The following is a 14,645-nucleotide window of genomic DNA, read 5'->3' on the forward strand; positions in this document are numbered from 1 at the left end:
TTTTTTTTTTTTTTTGGCTCAGTCTGCAACAGATTGCAATCCTGTTCATGTTTTACACTACCTTGCATCTGAGCTGATTGATCCTGTACAGAAAACGGGTTAAAAACTTAGCAAGAATAGTGTTAAATCGTACAAGAGCAACACAGTGTCTCCACTCTCAGAATGGTGCTACAGGAGTGTAAAACGAAGCACTTCACATCTTACCACAAGCAATCAAACTCCCTTTTTTTTCTTCTTTTTTTTAACTATATGTGCAATAAAGTTATTTTTCATTATTCCAGTGAATCTAAGGTTGTTTCTCCCTATTGCTTCACTATTTCTCATAATACATTATTAATACCTTGACTTTTTAGTGTACTGTAAGTGCTTATTCTCTTAAATTTGCAATATTTTCATGCTTTTTACTCAATCTTCACTTTTTCCACACTCAGGTTTAATCCGTTTTTTAATACATGATGACAATTATCTTGAATATTTTAGTATTTACAAATAAAGCCATTGTATTTTATTTTTGGTCATTTCTATACTTTTAAAGTCATCTTTGACCAAAATAAGACCCTTTAGTGCAGCGGTGCCAAACACGTGTTTGCTCAGGGGCAAAATACAGAGCAGTTTGATCTGAAGTGGGCCACAGATTTTAGGTAGGAATAAAAGCAACACTAAGACCCTACAGTATTTAGGCAATATGACATCAGTGCTGGGACTGCTCTTTAAATTTATTTTTTTTAAAAAAAAATCCATTTTTGAGCAATTCTGAGGGATTGTTTGTAAGAAATTGCATGATTTTAAAAGATGGGAGCATTCTTTCGACATTTGCTATTAGATTGCGACTTGTTTAATAAAAGCAAAGGAAAATAGTGAGTCTCTGCATATACTGTAGAGTTTCATTAAATTTGTGAGTTTTAAGGAATTGAAATGTTTGAATTTGTTGGTAATTTACATACTGATGAATGTTTTGTCTGTCATTTTTACTTTCTCCTGAGGGCCAATATGTTTGCCCTAAAACAGCGATTCTCAACAAAAATAAATACTTAATGTCTCATGTATGTTAGACGTGTATTTTTTATTTTGAAAGAAACGTTTCTTTTGACAGGCATGCTGTGCATGTTGCACAGGAAAATATATAGATTTATGTTTTTAAAAAGATATGTGTTTTCAACAGTTATTTTTGAGAAACTAAATTTGGTTGTTTGAATTATAAAAGAAAAGAAGAAAAAAATGGGTCACGATTTAAGGACTGGCAAAATGTGGGTCCCAGGTTGAGACCAGTTGAGAACCCCTGCTCTAACGTAGCGGTTCCCAACCTTTTTTGGATCGTGGCCCATTTTGATATCAATTTCTGGTGAGCCCAAATACATTTTTTTCTTCTTCTTAGTTATTGATCATGTTTGTTATACTGTATTACAAACACAGAGTAGCCAGGGTTAGTGACAAGTTGTGCCAGCTCAGATTATTATTATTATTATTATTATTATTATTATTATTATTATTTTTAACTGCATTTTATTTTAACTAGATTTATTTTCGGTCAAAGTATAAAATATAGTTGTTTAAGATTGTGTTTGAATTTAAAAAAAAATTAAAAAATAAATAAAATTAATCATATATATATATATATTATTATTATTATTTTTTTTAATCAACTACTAAACTTTCAGGCGACCCCATTTAAGCTCCAGGCCACCCAACATGAGGTACCGACCCAAAGACTGAAAAACGCTTTTCTTAATGGGGTCGATCTTGATACCCCTTCTCTATCGAGGCATTTTTGGCCCGCGGTTTTCATGTTTCATATTCCTGCTTCGACTAAAAATTAACGTTGAAGAATTTCCGCCAATCAAGTTTGGACCCGCCCCATGTGAAGAGTCACGCCACAGGTGATTGGCTTCTGCGGCCGTCTGTCACAGCAAAGTTGTTAACCCAACAGTAGCACTTTGCTTCCACCTCGTACTTTCAGCTGCTCAACGCAAAAAAATACCGAGTTTTCATCGCAGGATTTTGTTCGCCGTGGTCAGCTTTGACTGAACACCGACTCGTCGCTTTGGTTTTAATTTAAGACCGAATGGAGGAGCGAGCTGAGGCTTACATTTATCTTAGTTCTCTCTGTGTGTGTGGTGATCTGCGTCGTGCTGCCTGCCTTTCGTTTTTTTGTTTTGTTTTTTTAAAACTTCTGACTTGCTGAAATGTCTCTCCTTCGTCCTCCAATCCGCGACGTTCACCGACTAATCGACCGGGTGAGTATTTGCACCCTGTGGTGTTTATAAGTGGACTGGACGGTCGCCCTTAAAGGCCCGCTGTGCTTAGTGTTTTCTTGGCATCAGATGATTTCATACACGCAATCAAATTCCTGGCTGGTCAGCTGGCTGCAATTCAGCATTAAACGCCACTGGTTCCTGATCCCTGTGCGAGGACTGTCAGGACACACACACTCCCAGCTCCATCGATGGAGGCGGATTGGGAATGTTTGAGTTTATATTCAGTGGAAGATTAAAAGAAAACCGTACATTTTTAGTTAGTTGCATTTCTGTGGAAATGAATCGTGAGTGAAAGTAGACGGAGATAAACACGATTAAAGGGTGGAGAGGTTAAGACAAGGAAAAGGGAACAAAAACAGATCTGCTAATGGGAATCCGCTACATTATTTCTGCTATTGTAACATTTTAGAAATAAAAGGCTTAGGTTGAGTTGAGTGAAGCTAAACAGTGCCATGCAGCCTGTGTGGTCTGTCTGGGAACTGCTCGGCCATGTTCTGCTCAATCTAACATGTTGGCTTTTTAATGCTACAGTGCCAGTGCCCATCCCCTCCTTCCTCTTTCTGTACAGAAAAAAAAGCATTTTTAGTATGCTGTATTTAGGAGTATAGCATCTCGATTTAAGCACAAGATTCACTATTAACATGTATGGGTTATTATTTTTTTAAGTAATCTTAAACAAAAGGTGGGATTTATGATATTTTATAGTGGATACAATAGCTGCATTTCTTTTATTATTTTATTTTTTGTCTTTTTACACCCACCCAAATCAAATCCCATGTTTTGTTAGCTTGCCTAAAATGAGTAATGCATATATTTTAGGCCGTGGCTATGGATACGTTAAACGTATCCATAGACTTTCACGCTATGCATACGCAGCGCCCCTCATTGGACATGGTTTAGGTCACGTGATAGGTGCATTACGTGACTTAAAGTTCCGCCAGTTGCATTTTTAGCTCATATTTATTTTTGACCACCCCGCTAACCTTTTTATTTTAGAAAGTGTCTATTTATACGGTTAACGTACGGACAACCCTTGGTGCTATTGGTACGGTTCCCGAAGTACGCCTACGTGGCGTGTTAGGGTTAGGTTATAACCCAATATCGCGTCAATTTTTCGAGTTAGGGTTACGTTTTAGGGTAAGGTTAAACGTAACATAAACTACCCAATGGCTGACCTATCACGTGACCTAATCTGGTGCTACAGCAACCGTACGGATGCCTTTATTTTAGCCCTATCCCTAATCCTAACCCAGGAAATGCCCTCAAATGTTTATTTTTTGTCAGATATGTATTGTTAAAGGTGTAATTTGCTGTGTTAAATATGTTAAAATGAAAAAATGTATATGTCAAAAGTGGGATTCAAACCCAAGTTAGCGGAAGGAAGAAACCTTGTGTGTGGCGCCTAGACCATTCGACCAATGTATCTCTAGACACTTTCTATATTTTATTAGCGAACATGTAAGGGCTGGGTGACAAGATTCAAGATATATCAAGTTTTCTATTTTGGCGATATAGAAAATTACAATATCACCTATATTAATATTTTTTTAGTTTATTTTGTATCTAAATAATTGTTTTAGGAGTTGCTGCTTTCTCTACTTAATAGAACAACATGGAAAGCACAGTTAGATCGATTGCTGAGTGCGTCCTAACCCTAAACAAGCCACACTACAGAACTCACTCACACGTACTGTCTCTTATAGGAGAACATGCTAAAAATGTCACATATTGTGCAATTGTTTGTTAATAAATGTGCCTGTGTGGCATTTTGCATTAGCAAATTTAAACCTGAATTGTCTTTCTGTAAGACTTTATTGAGTTAAAAATATTGAGATCTATATTGTATATCGCCATTTTGAAAAAGAGTATATCACTGCCCCAGTCCTAATTTTATTGCAAAATTGTGACCATCACTAGCCCTTCCTAAGGAAGGGTAAGAAAAGCTTAATTTAAGGGACAATATAAAAAGAGAGGGCACCTTGGTGAGGGGAAAAGAAACAGGGGAGAGGGAGTCGGGGTAGCAGATATCCCATAGTGTAAAAATCTGAAAAAGTGTCCTAATTACTAGATTGTGCTGAATAAAACATTCAACACCACAATCACAGAAATGTCCCTGATTCTTAGTTTCAGCTACAACAGCCAGATTGGACATCAAGATTTATTAGTTCCATCATTCCCCAATAGGCTCATAATTCTAACTTTATGATTCTCTCAGGAAATGACCACAAGATGTCTTTGCTCACCAGGCTTTTAAACTGAAGCTGCAAGACCACAGATTTAGGGTTATAAATAGAGATGGGTGATATTTTCACCCCACTGTTATTTTCTATTAAATTTAATATCGGTGTTCATCTATATCAGTTTTCCATCAGATATTAAAAAGACGATATCTGCTGTTTGAGACAGAATAATAAAAACGAATATTGCACTTTTTTATTCAGATATATGTAGAAAGTTTGTATTTGCACGTTTGCCGTACAGACAACCCCTCTTGCTATTGGTACTTTTACCCAAGTACACATACATAGCGTCTTAGGGTTAGGTTATAACTGTATATCGCAGCAATTTTTAGGGTTAGGGGTAGGTTTACGGTTAAGTTTAGTCTTAGTCACGTGACCTAATCTGGCCAATGAGAGGCACTGCGTACGGATAGAATGTCGGTATATTGATGCCGCAACCGTACGGATAGCCACAGCCTTATATTTATTATATGACCGAAACTTAGATGTGGGTGGAGGGAGGGTCTATGTATATATCGGTATTGGAAATTTAGTGTTGGACAATATCGACTATTCAACATCCCTAGTTACAACTAAGAAGCAGTTATCTAATGTTTGTCTAAAATGTCTTAAATAGCATGATTAGCCATTTCCAAACATTTCTGTGGATATAAATAAATTTTTCATTCCGACTCTAATAATTTGTGTTGTCCATTGGTCTGTTTGTGGTTTTGATTTAATGTGTTTATTTTTTCCGCCCTTTTCTGTTTTTCTGGCAGCTTCTAATGACGAATATAAAGGATTTAATTATGGAAAAACCACCCATGTCGTGGATGGAGCCTGGCTAAATCCCCTGCCATCAGCATTAACAGGTAAGCTTTGAATTACTACAAATAAACTCCCTGCTGTCTTTTAAGTTTCTATTTTTGGGAGTTTGGTTTTCACAAGTCATGCTGGAGATGTGCTCTGTCTATCCAGAAGGTGGCAGTATTGTTTGGCAGCATGAGGTGTGTTACCTGGATAAGAGGTGGTTGTGAGAGCTTGTTATTGTGATTGCTGAAGTTCAGCAAATGGTTTTTTTTTTTTTACAAATGGTTTGTATGGAAGACCTTTTCTCTGCTGTTTTGGGTTTGGCTTTGTATTCTCAGGTGGGATGAATACTGCTGCTTGGTTGTAATATTATTTATTTATTTATTTTTTTCGAATTGAGAGATTACACTTCAGATGGCAAGAAAGTATGTTTACCTCATTTGAACTATGTGCTTTGCTTGCGCTCAAACTTTTTTTTTTTTTTTTAATAAAATGCACATCAGCATTATTTGCTATTTTTTTCTTTCAGATTTCTAATATAAAAATTAAAAAAAATCCTTTTTAGACCCAGTAGTATGTTTTATTGCACTGTTTAAAATTCTTAATGATAACTTTATAGGTGGTCAGCAGGCCAAATCGAGCTATACTAAGGTTTGTGTTTGACCCCAGGTGACTTTAAATATTGTGAATGCCACAGTTTTTCCATAACAGATTACTCTGTTGGGGGTTTTGGCTGCTGGAACCTTTCTGAATTAATTAATATGGTGATTTATTGAAAAGAAAAACTAAGAATCACATCCATGATCTTTTTGGTGAGAGAAAGTGTTGTTTTTGTTGAAATTCACTAAATAAGTAATGTTTTCTGACTTCAATTAGTGCTTTTGTATGAAGGTTGTCTATATACAGTCACTACAGTACCCACATGGCATAATGAGAATAACTTTTGGTATAAAGTATCACTGAAAGTAAAGTGTGTATTTTCAGGATCTAATTTAAAATCAATGATTTGTTTGTAAATTTTTGTAAAATAATTATATCTTAAAGCTGATATTCAAACACTAAATAGAATCTCCTGTTTTACTACTCCCCATCTATGGAAAATGTGTGAATGGCCCCCCTAAATATATACCAGTTAGATTATAAATGTAAAAGTAATGTAATGACAATTGGATCAATTCAGGAACACAGATCGCTTTGAATTATATTTCGATTGTGTTTTGTTAGCCGCTTGTACAGTCAAGAAGAAAGAAAGAAAAAAAACATTTGCACTGTAGACATACATGAAATAAAATGGGAAACAGTAGTGAAGTAAAGATATATGTGGCAAAACAAAACACAAATAAAAAAAAAATAATTTTCTAATCAAAGATATCTAATATTTTTGCAGTGAAAGTTTGAAATATTTAATTTATTTCTGTATTTCCATATTTATTTATTTATTTTTTTCTTAGTTGAGTTTGAGCTCGCTTAATGAAAAATAAGGCAAAATCACTTTTTTAAAGATTCTTCATTTGTGTATGAATTTGTTTAAAACTTAATAATTGGCCCTAATTTGCAGGTGTTTTTTTTCTTTGTTGTAATTGCCTTTAAGTTCATTTATCAAAAGTGATTTATTTTTATTTTCTTTCTCGGTGTTTATTTTAAATATTTATGAGCGTTTGTGAGAAGTGCCCCCTTCCCCCCAACCCCGCAACGCGCAAGCGCCCGGGCCCGTGTGGGAATGGTCGCTCTGTTAACTGTGGGTTGGACCGCAGCGAGCCAAACACAGCAAAAGAGTTTTAAATGTCCGCCATGTTGTCCATGGCGCACTGAGCCAACGGTAGGGAGCGGAGCGTCAGAAAAAACAGTCCGAGAGAGAGCGACCAAGATCCGGGCCTTCACCCCGGCTCCGCTGGCGACGCCCTAAATCCACGCTACCGCCACTCGAACGTTAGAACAGAGACTAAGCGCACAGCAACATCAATGAAAGCTCTACTCGGACCCGTTGTGAATATTAGGAGACCGGATAGATTTATATCGCATCTCGAGTTGTGAAAAATGAGTAAATTGTCGTTTCGGGCGCGGGCGCTGGACGCTTCCAAGCCACTACCCGTCTTCCGTTGTGAGGATTTACCAGATCTACACGAATATGCATCCATTAACCGGGCTGTGCCGCAGATGCCAACGGGGATGGAGAAAGAAGAGGAATCGGTATGTTTTAATCATATGAAATGGTGAAAATGTGTGTTTTGTTTCAGGTGCGCCCCTCTTTTTTTCTGCGCAAGCTTTCACAAAATGGCCGCCCGTTTTCACCGGAGAAACACGACGGATTCTGGTTGCAAACGGCTTTAGGCTGGACTCTGGCCACTGTTTGGGATAATATGGGATTTTTTCGATCGCCTTTGAATAATATTTTGTGGTTTGACTGGCGCTGTGGTACGTGAGGGGATTTTCTGAGTACAAAGGAGTCATGTGACCTGAGCTATGCCGACATTTTGTCTCGTCTGTCAGGGACGAGGCCTTGTGTTGGCGTAATACCAGAGCACCGAGGAGAGGGGGAGCTCGTGGTTACTGTGGCAGCACGGACAGGCATGTCAACACTGGCTGCCATGCTTTTTTTTTTACGCTTCTATGCTCATAAAGCGCCCCAGATAGTCAGCTTGAACTGTCCTACCGATTAATATTGGCATTAGTTGAACTGTCAACATAAAATGTGTTTGTGTGTGTAAGTTTTAGCTCTTATTCAAATCTGACAGCATCACTCCATGTATTTTCATTACTGGAGCTGCATGTGTATGCATGTGAAATACTCATCAACTTTTTTCTTTTTTAACCAGCTACTGCTGTTTTTACTAACTGTTTTCTGTCAGCTACAATATAATCTGTCTGAGAACATTCCTTAAAACAAATGCAGCAGGGTTATAATTACTCATCTTTGGCAGTGACATAGCATTGTTATTAAATATTCAATAGCTGTCAGTGCTTTTTTTTTCATTTTACTATTTAGGATGACTTTCTGTTACCAGGGTTGCTGGAGGTAAACTGAGTGAGTCTTAATAGGGAAGCTGTTGTGTTGTAATGGCCTTTTGTTTTGGATTTCCCCTCAGTTGTGACAGTTTTAAAAGTTGAGGTGTCATAGTTTTCATTTAAATATCATGTAATCACTGTTTTAAACATCCTGTAGCATATAGACAGTTCACTTGATTGGAGAATAGATTTTTAGGATTAGCATTAGACCTGGGCAATATATTGACATTCAAGATATATCAAGTTTACTATTTTGACTATATAGCTATAATGTTGATTTATAATGTAAACTACACTTATTTATTTTTTTAACAATACAATTCACCACAGTATGGAATTAAGTACAACATGGGTTACAGAGTAACAACTATTATGGTAGTCATGCAACAGGTATATTGCATCAGCGAAGACATATACAGCACATATAAGATTACCTTATTGTCAAGGTAATATTAAGTAAGAAAGAAAGGGAAAGAAATCAATATATTTATATCTTATTTTTTATTAAACTACTTGTTTTAGGAGTCGTTGCTTTCACTACTTTTCTAGAACATCATGAAAAGCGCAGTTAAATGGTTTTGAGTGCATCCTTACCCAGACCTTCCCCTAAACAAGCCACACTACAGAACTCACCCACACGTGCTGTCCTTTACAGGCGAAAAAGCCAAAACTGTCATATGTTGTGCAGCTGTTTGTTTGTAAATGTGCCTTTGTAGCATTTTACATCAGCTCATTCAACCCAAAATTGTCTTTCTGGTAAGATTTTGAGTTGAAAATATCAAGATTAATATAGTAAATCGCCATTTATAGAAAAAATATTGATATAAATTTTGGTCCATATCACCCAGCCCTAGATAGCGTGCACTTGATTTTAAAGTCATCTTAATTTTTATTAAATTTAAATAGCTGCTCTAAGGATTTTCCCCAGCATGTTGTGCTTGTGCAGCAGACTCAAAGACTCTTCAGTGTTGTTTATCCCTGAGTGAGCAGACACTGCTGTAAGGTTCACTGTGTCAGATGGAACAGCATGCTGGCAGACTTGCAGCACGTGGCGCTCTGGAGATCAGGGCAGAGTGAAGAAAGGGAGGGGGGGGGGGGGGGGCAGACGTTTGGCCATCTGCTCAGCTGGACCCACTCTATTATGTAACAGGAGGAGGAAAAGAGTCTGCTCTGTGCTGATGAGTTTCTGTGTCAAACACTCTTTGAACTGATTCAGAATTACTCTTAAATTTGTTCAACCTTAAATTGCGCTATAAATAGGTGCATGACAGTTTTAGCTGTAAGATCAATGATGACCTGCAATCAGTTGCGATAACTTCCAAAACCACAACCACATCAAAAACCTACTTAGTGTTGAGTGGTTTGTGGTGTATATGTGAGTTTTCCAGGCACTTCCTTCCGTTGATGCTAAAAGAAAGCTTTGAGCACCAGTGTTATTTTAGTGCGTTGAGTGTTATCGTTGAAATCATTTTGCAGAGCAAGGGTTGTAACTTTGCGTGTGCTTCCCTTGGGGTTTAATTAAGCAACATCATATTAAAATGTCCCTGCAGTTTTGTAATGCACAGGTAGTGTGGCTCGACATGAGAATTCCCTGAGCACGTGCACATTATTTGTTTTGGCCAGACACTTTGTCTTGTGTTTACGCTGGAATGAGAGTGAGGTCAATGTCTGCGGCCCTGGTGGGAACCCACAGGCATCTGTTGTATTTGCCCTTTTGCCAGACCTTACACTCACACTCACGCACAGACGCGCACACACAGAGCAGAGGAATGTAGAGTGTGTCACCTGTCCCAAGTTTTTATAGTTCGAATGGGAAAGTGAAAGTAGCCTGTGAATCATGAATTCATTATTTTTAGTGTTGTGTTAACAACAGTCCAACTTTATTGGAAGTTTGCCAGCAAAGGAAGCCTCAGGTGGAAATGGGTTGTTTAAGGGAGTGTACCATTACTGCATGTGGAAATTGCGGAAAACCTAAATTACTATAACAGCATTTTGTGCTTTTTAATGAAATTGAAGGAAATATTCAGGCTCAGTCCATTTAACGTTTTATTGCTAAATCCTATTCTGCATTTTGTTCTATTTTGCAATGTTAATACGTAACCAACTTTGCTTTAGCACTGGGCAATATATTGGGATTCAAGATATATAGTTTTCTATTTATAGAAAATTGCAGTATCTCTCTCTCTCTATCTATATCTATATATATATATATATATATATATATATATATATATATATATATAGTAGCTTATTTTGTGTCAAAACATTTGTTTTAGGAGTTGCTGCTTTTGCTATTTTTCAGAAAAGAATGAAAAGCACACTTTGATGGAATGCTGAGCGTCATAACACAGACCTTCCCCCAAGCATGCCACACTACGGAACTCACTCCCCAATACTGTCCCTTATAGGAGAAAAAGGCAAAACTGGCACATATTGTGTAGCTGTTGTACATTTGAAAGATACATATAAATTGTACTGTGAGGAAACAAAATAAATACTAATATTAATTAAATTTAAATTAACCTAATTTAATGATCCTGATGACATAATTCCATACCAAAATTATAAAATACAAACTAACTAAATTAACACAAAGATGCATCAGTTATTTCACAACTAGCAGCCAGAATATTTTACAGTATCGGAAGTTATCAATAACCTACGATGTTTCAGAACAGCTGAACAACTTTTCCCACAGATTTTCTGTAGCTTTGATTAGATGTTGTTTAAATGCTGTGAGCAAGTAAAATTGATTATAGCTGCTCATGTTTTATCAGAGCGATGCATCGCTGCATGAGAAACGGGACGAAGCTCCACAGTAACTTCAAAGTTAGCGGGCACTGGTGGCTCTGTATTTTTTAGTCGGGGATGACTAGATGCTGTTTAGTGCGTGTTAGGCTGTGTTTTAAGCAGCCAGGACGCGAGCGGGGTGGGCAGTGCACCTAATAAGCGGCCCCCCAAAAATTTCCCCCTAAAAAACGTCCTTTTCCTCACGGTGACTGCGTTTCAACCCGATTCTGTCCATTTCCGCATTCAGTGGTAGAAGCCGTTTTCATTGGTTGATTCTGTGATCCTGGTAACGTGGATTTATAGAACCCTAGTGTATTTATAGAACCCTAGTGTATTTATCACACTCAACTGCGGGGTATCTGAGACTCACTTTAGCGCATACAAGCTCGTGTCCTGTAACCATCTCTGATTGGCCAGCAGCCCAGGAAGGCGGTTCTTGGCGATTCTGATTGGTGAATATATATATCACTCAAATGATGGAGACGGAAGAAAAAACCTCACCACCCGAGGTTAGGTTATCGCCGTAGTGAAAACCTCAATATCAATGCTATTAAAGTTAATAGTTCAGCATGATTGTGAATACATGAAAAATTGTGTGGGTGTTTTTGTGAAATGCAAGCTATCCTCCCTAATGCAATGACTAACAGAGTTGGCAGTCCATTACTACAAGTTTAACAGTCCATACTTTCACATCTCAGCAGTTTGACCCTGGGTTCAAAATCCTGTTAAACTCCACATGCCAGGGAACTGCTGTCTGCTAGCTTTGTTTTGCTGAGGATCCCAGTGGCCCCCTGTGACTCTCTGTCATGTTACGTAGCATTCAGAGTGTCTGGGGCTGTGTCGGAGACCAGACTGTTGGAAGGTGGAGGCTGCACACATTTGACAGTGATCGATGTGGTCATTTTAGAGGGCTATTTCTGGACTTTGTGCGTGTGACTGTGTAGTATTGTGTGCAGGGGGTGTGTCAGAGATGAAGGATCTGTATTCTGACTTTCTACCTCCATCTGAGTTGATTTATTGCCAGGCAAATGGCGGCTGCTATAAAGTAAACAAATACATTGGCTGATTAGATTTGCCAGGTTCTGTGGATTATGGTTTGTAGGTTCATGCACTGGCCAGAGAAATGATTCAGCTCTAGTTGGACAGGAAGACAAAGTTTATGCTTGTACACAGCAACAGCGGTCAAAGGAAAAGAAAAGGCATGGTTAAATGTAGGGATGGGTACCGAAACCTGGGATCAAAACGGCTCCAGTGCCACGTCCAGTAGACCGACAAGCTACATTATCATCAGTCCCGTTAATGGTTTTTTAAGGTTGCGTTAATCCTCCAGCCTCGCTTCATGAGTAGGCAAAAAAGTTTTTACACTGTATTTTTTGTTTTATTTTTTACATTTAGTGTTTTATTATTTATTTAGTATTTTTAATTTATTTTGTGTGCCATATTGTTAAAAATGTTCAAAAATAAACAGAATGATGTTTATTGTTTTTTTGTTTTGTGCTTTTCTATCACTTTTTTTTCAAAAGTAAGGTATCGATAAGAGTAGTAGTATCGATAAATCCTTAAAGATACCCATCCCTAGTTAAATGTGTTTTGTGTGCAGGCCTCTTAAGGAGTAAAACCAAACTTATTGTCCGTAAAAAGCCCCTCTGGCAAACATAGTTGATACAGAAACACTGCACAGAGAATGAAAACTACCACTGTCTTTAGTGCCTAGGTTCCCAAAGTGGGTTACGGGTACCCCCAGAGTTTCGCAAATACAGTATTGGAAACTAGAATATGAATGAGCAGCAGTCTGTATTAGGGTAGGGCATCGTTTGGATTTTAACGATTCTGATTCCGATTCTCAATTTTAATTTTTGTTCTAAACTATTCTCGTTTCCGATTCTTTGAGTTGTGCAGGTAAACAAGTTACAGATTTCACAGGATGATTTTTTTATTTGAAAAAGCCTTTACAAAGGCCATTTTTTATTAATTCACTTAGTTGATACAGTTTAATGTGGTTGCTGTACTGTAACAAGGGTATTCAATTACAATAGTCCCCAACTGCAACTGTAAAAGTGAAACTTGCTGAAATAACACTAGAGCTGCAGCCCAGTTAGATGTGAAAAAAAAATAAAAACCAACTCAAACAAACCCTGGAGCAGTCATGTGACAAATCAATCAACAGTTCTTGTTGAGAAAGATTATTATTATTCTGGATACAGTGGAAACTATAAAATAGTTATATTGTGAACCTGTTTATATTGTAGGGAAGATGATATATATACATAAATGTAATTGGAGTCTAAAGCCCTAAAAACAGCACGTTAAAAATAAAATAGACTAAGACCTTTTTACAGTTATTTGAGTCATTTTGCGCTTGCGTGATTTGTGGCGATGACACGCTGGTGACGACATAATCCAATATGGCAGAGGCCCAGACGACAGCCGACACTATTTAGCGAGAGCCTTAAAAGACATGATATAATGAAAAGAGTGGATGACAGAGGCATAAACATGCAGACTGACACGGACTTACTAAACACACGCGGACCTCGGTAAACGGAACAGGCTTTACCGGACGCTGGCACTAGGACCCGGAGGCGGAGTAAATGCGTCCCCGTACTACATTTGCAGGCTGTAATATCACCAAGTTTATAATTTTACCAGTTGTTAGAGCTACTATCTTTACCAGGGAGCAAATATTTATTTCTGGTGATTATTTTCTAGAATTTTACTGGGCTTTTTACCGGTGATTAGTTCCTATCTCCCTTCTGCTCCGCGGTCCAAACTGAAACCGTAGCCAGACACACACACTCTCTCACACACACACACAGTGAGCAATCGCTACAGTCGCGTTCTGAACGCATCTTATACAAAGCCCGCGTAAACAAACAGCAAGCCGCGGACACAAACTAGTGCAGGCATTTAGGAATCGAAAAAAATTATCGAAATGCAAACATCTTCGTAACGGTTCTGGAACTGGACGCTAGGAACCGGTTCTTGGTGCCCATCCCTAATCTGTATGCATTGCCACAAACTATACATTGACCTTAAACACTGCCCATGGAGACACAATTGCATCAAAAAAGCGCAAATTTGACGACGGCTACATTTCTTTGCGCTAGCCAAACGTGCCATCAATACCTTGATGCTCTTTGCTACTTGTAAAAGTGGATTTTCAGTATTGGTGTAACGATTCATTCATTAGATTGATGAATCGATTTATATGCTCAAATTACATCGATCTGTGCTCGGCAAGTTGGCCTTCCAGTTGACATTAATTGATCTAAAATCGTTTTAAAAAGTAATCAATCGGTTTTATCAATAGAAGGAAATAACAATTTGATTTATGCACGGCAGACTTTATATGGTTGTCTTTTAAAACTGCTTTTGATATTTGTTGAAAAAAACAAGTAAACCTGATATGTGTTTTTATTTAAACTGTTTTGAGTATTGCAAATGAGAGCAGAAAAGTCTTGTTAATCTAAGCTGAAGTGTTAGTTGGACTTTATTCAAATAAAATAAATAAAGTAATTTTATTTGAACTGGACGGTTCCTTCCTGGTTTTCAGTGCCCAACCCTA

The 14,645-nt window shown here is 37.7% G+C and overlaps 1 protein-coding gene across 4 annotated transcripts in view; it reads left to right on the plus strand.

Moving 5' to 3' along the window:
• The first annotated feature begins 1,910 nt into the window (after positions 1-1,910).
• The window catches only part of LOC114479244 (enhancer of polycomb homolog 1-like), a 41,633-nt gene continuing 28,898 nt past the window's right edge, over positions 1,911-14,645 (plus strand). For 2 of the 4 annotated variants that reach the window (XR_003675968.1, XR_003675969.1), the window contains exon 1: positions 6,975-7,474. Coding sequence is in view for 1 of the 4 variants with exons in the window: in XM_028472815.1 (XP_028328616.1) it covers positions 7,322-7,474 (153 nt within the window). In the remaining 3 variants the exon portion in view is untranslated. Of the gene's footprint in view, positions 2,235-5,253; positions 5,347-6,973; positions 7,475-14,645 lie in introns of those variants that run through there. The other 2 variants (XM_028472816.1, XM_028472815.1) reach the window with 2 other exon arrangements.

The sequence above is a fragment of the Gouania willdenowi genome, chromosome 17 (genome assembly GCF_900634775.1).
Source record: "Gouania willdenowi chromosome 17, fGouWil2.1, whole genome shotgun sequence".
Classification (NCBI taxonomy): Eukaryota; Metazoa; Chordata; class Actinopteri; order Blenniiformes; family Gobiesocidae; genus Gouania; species Gouania willdenowi.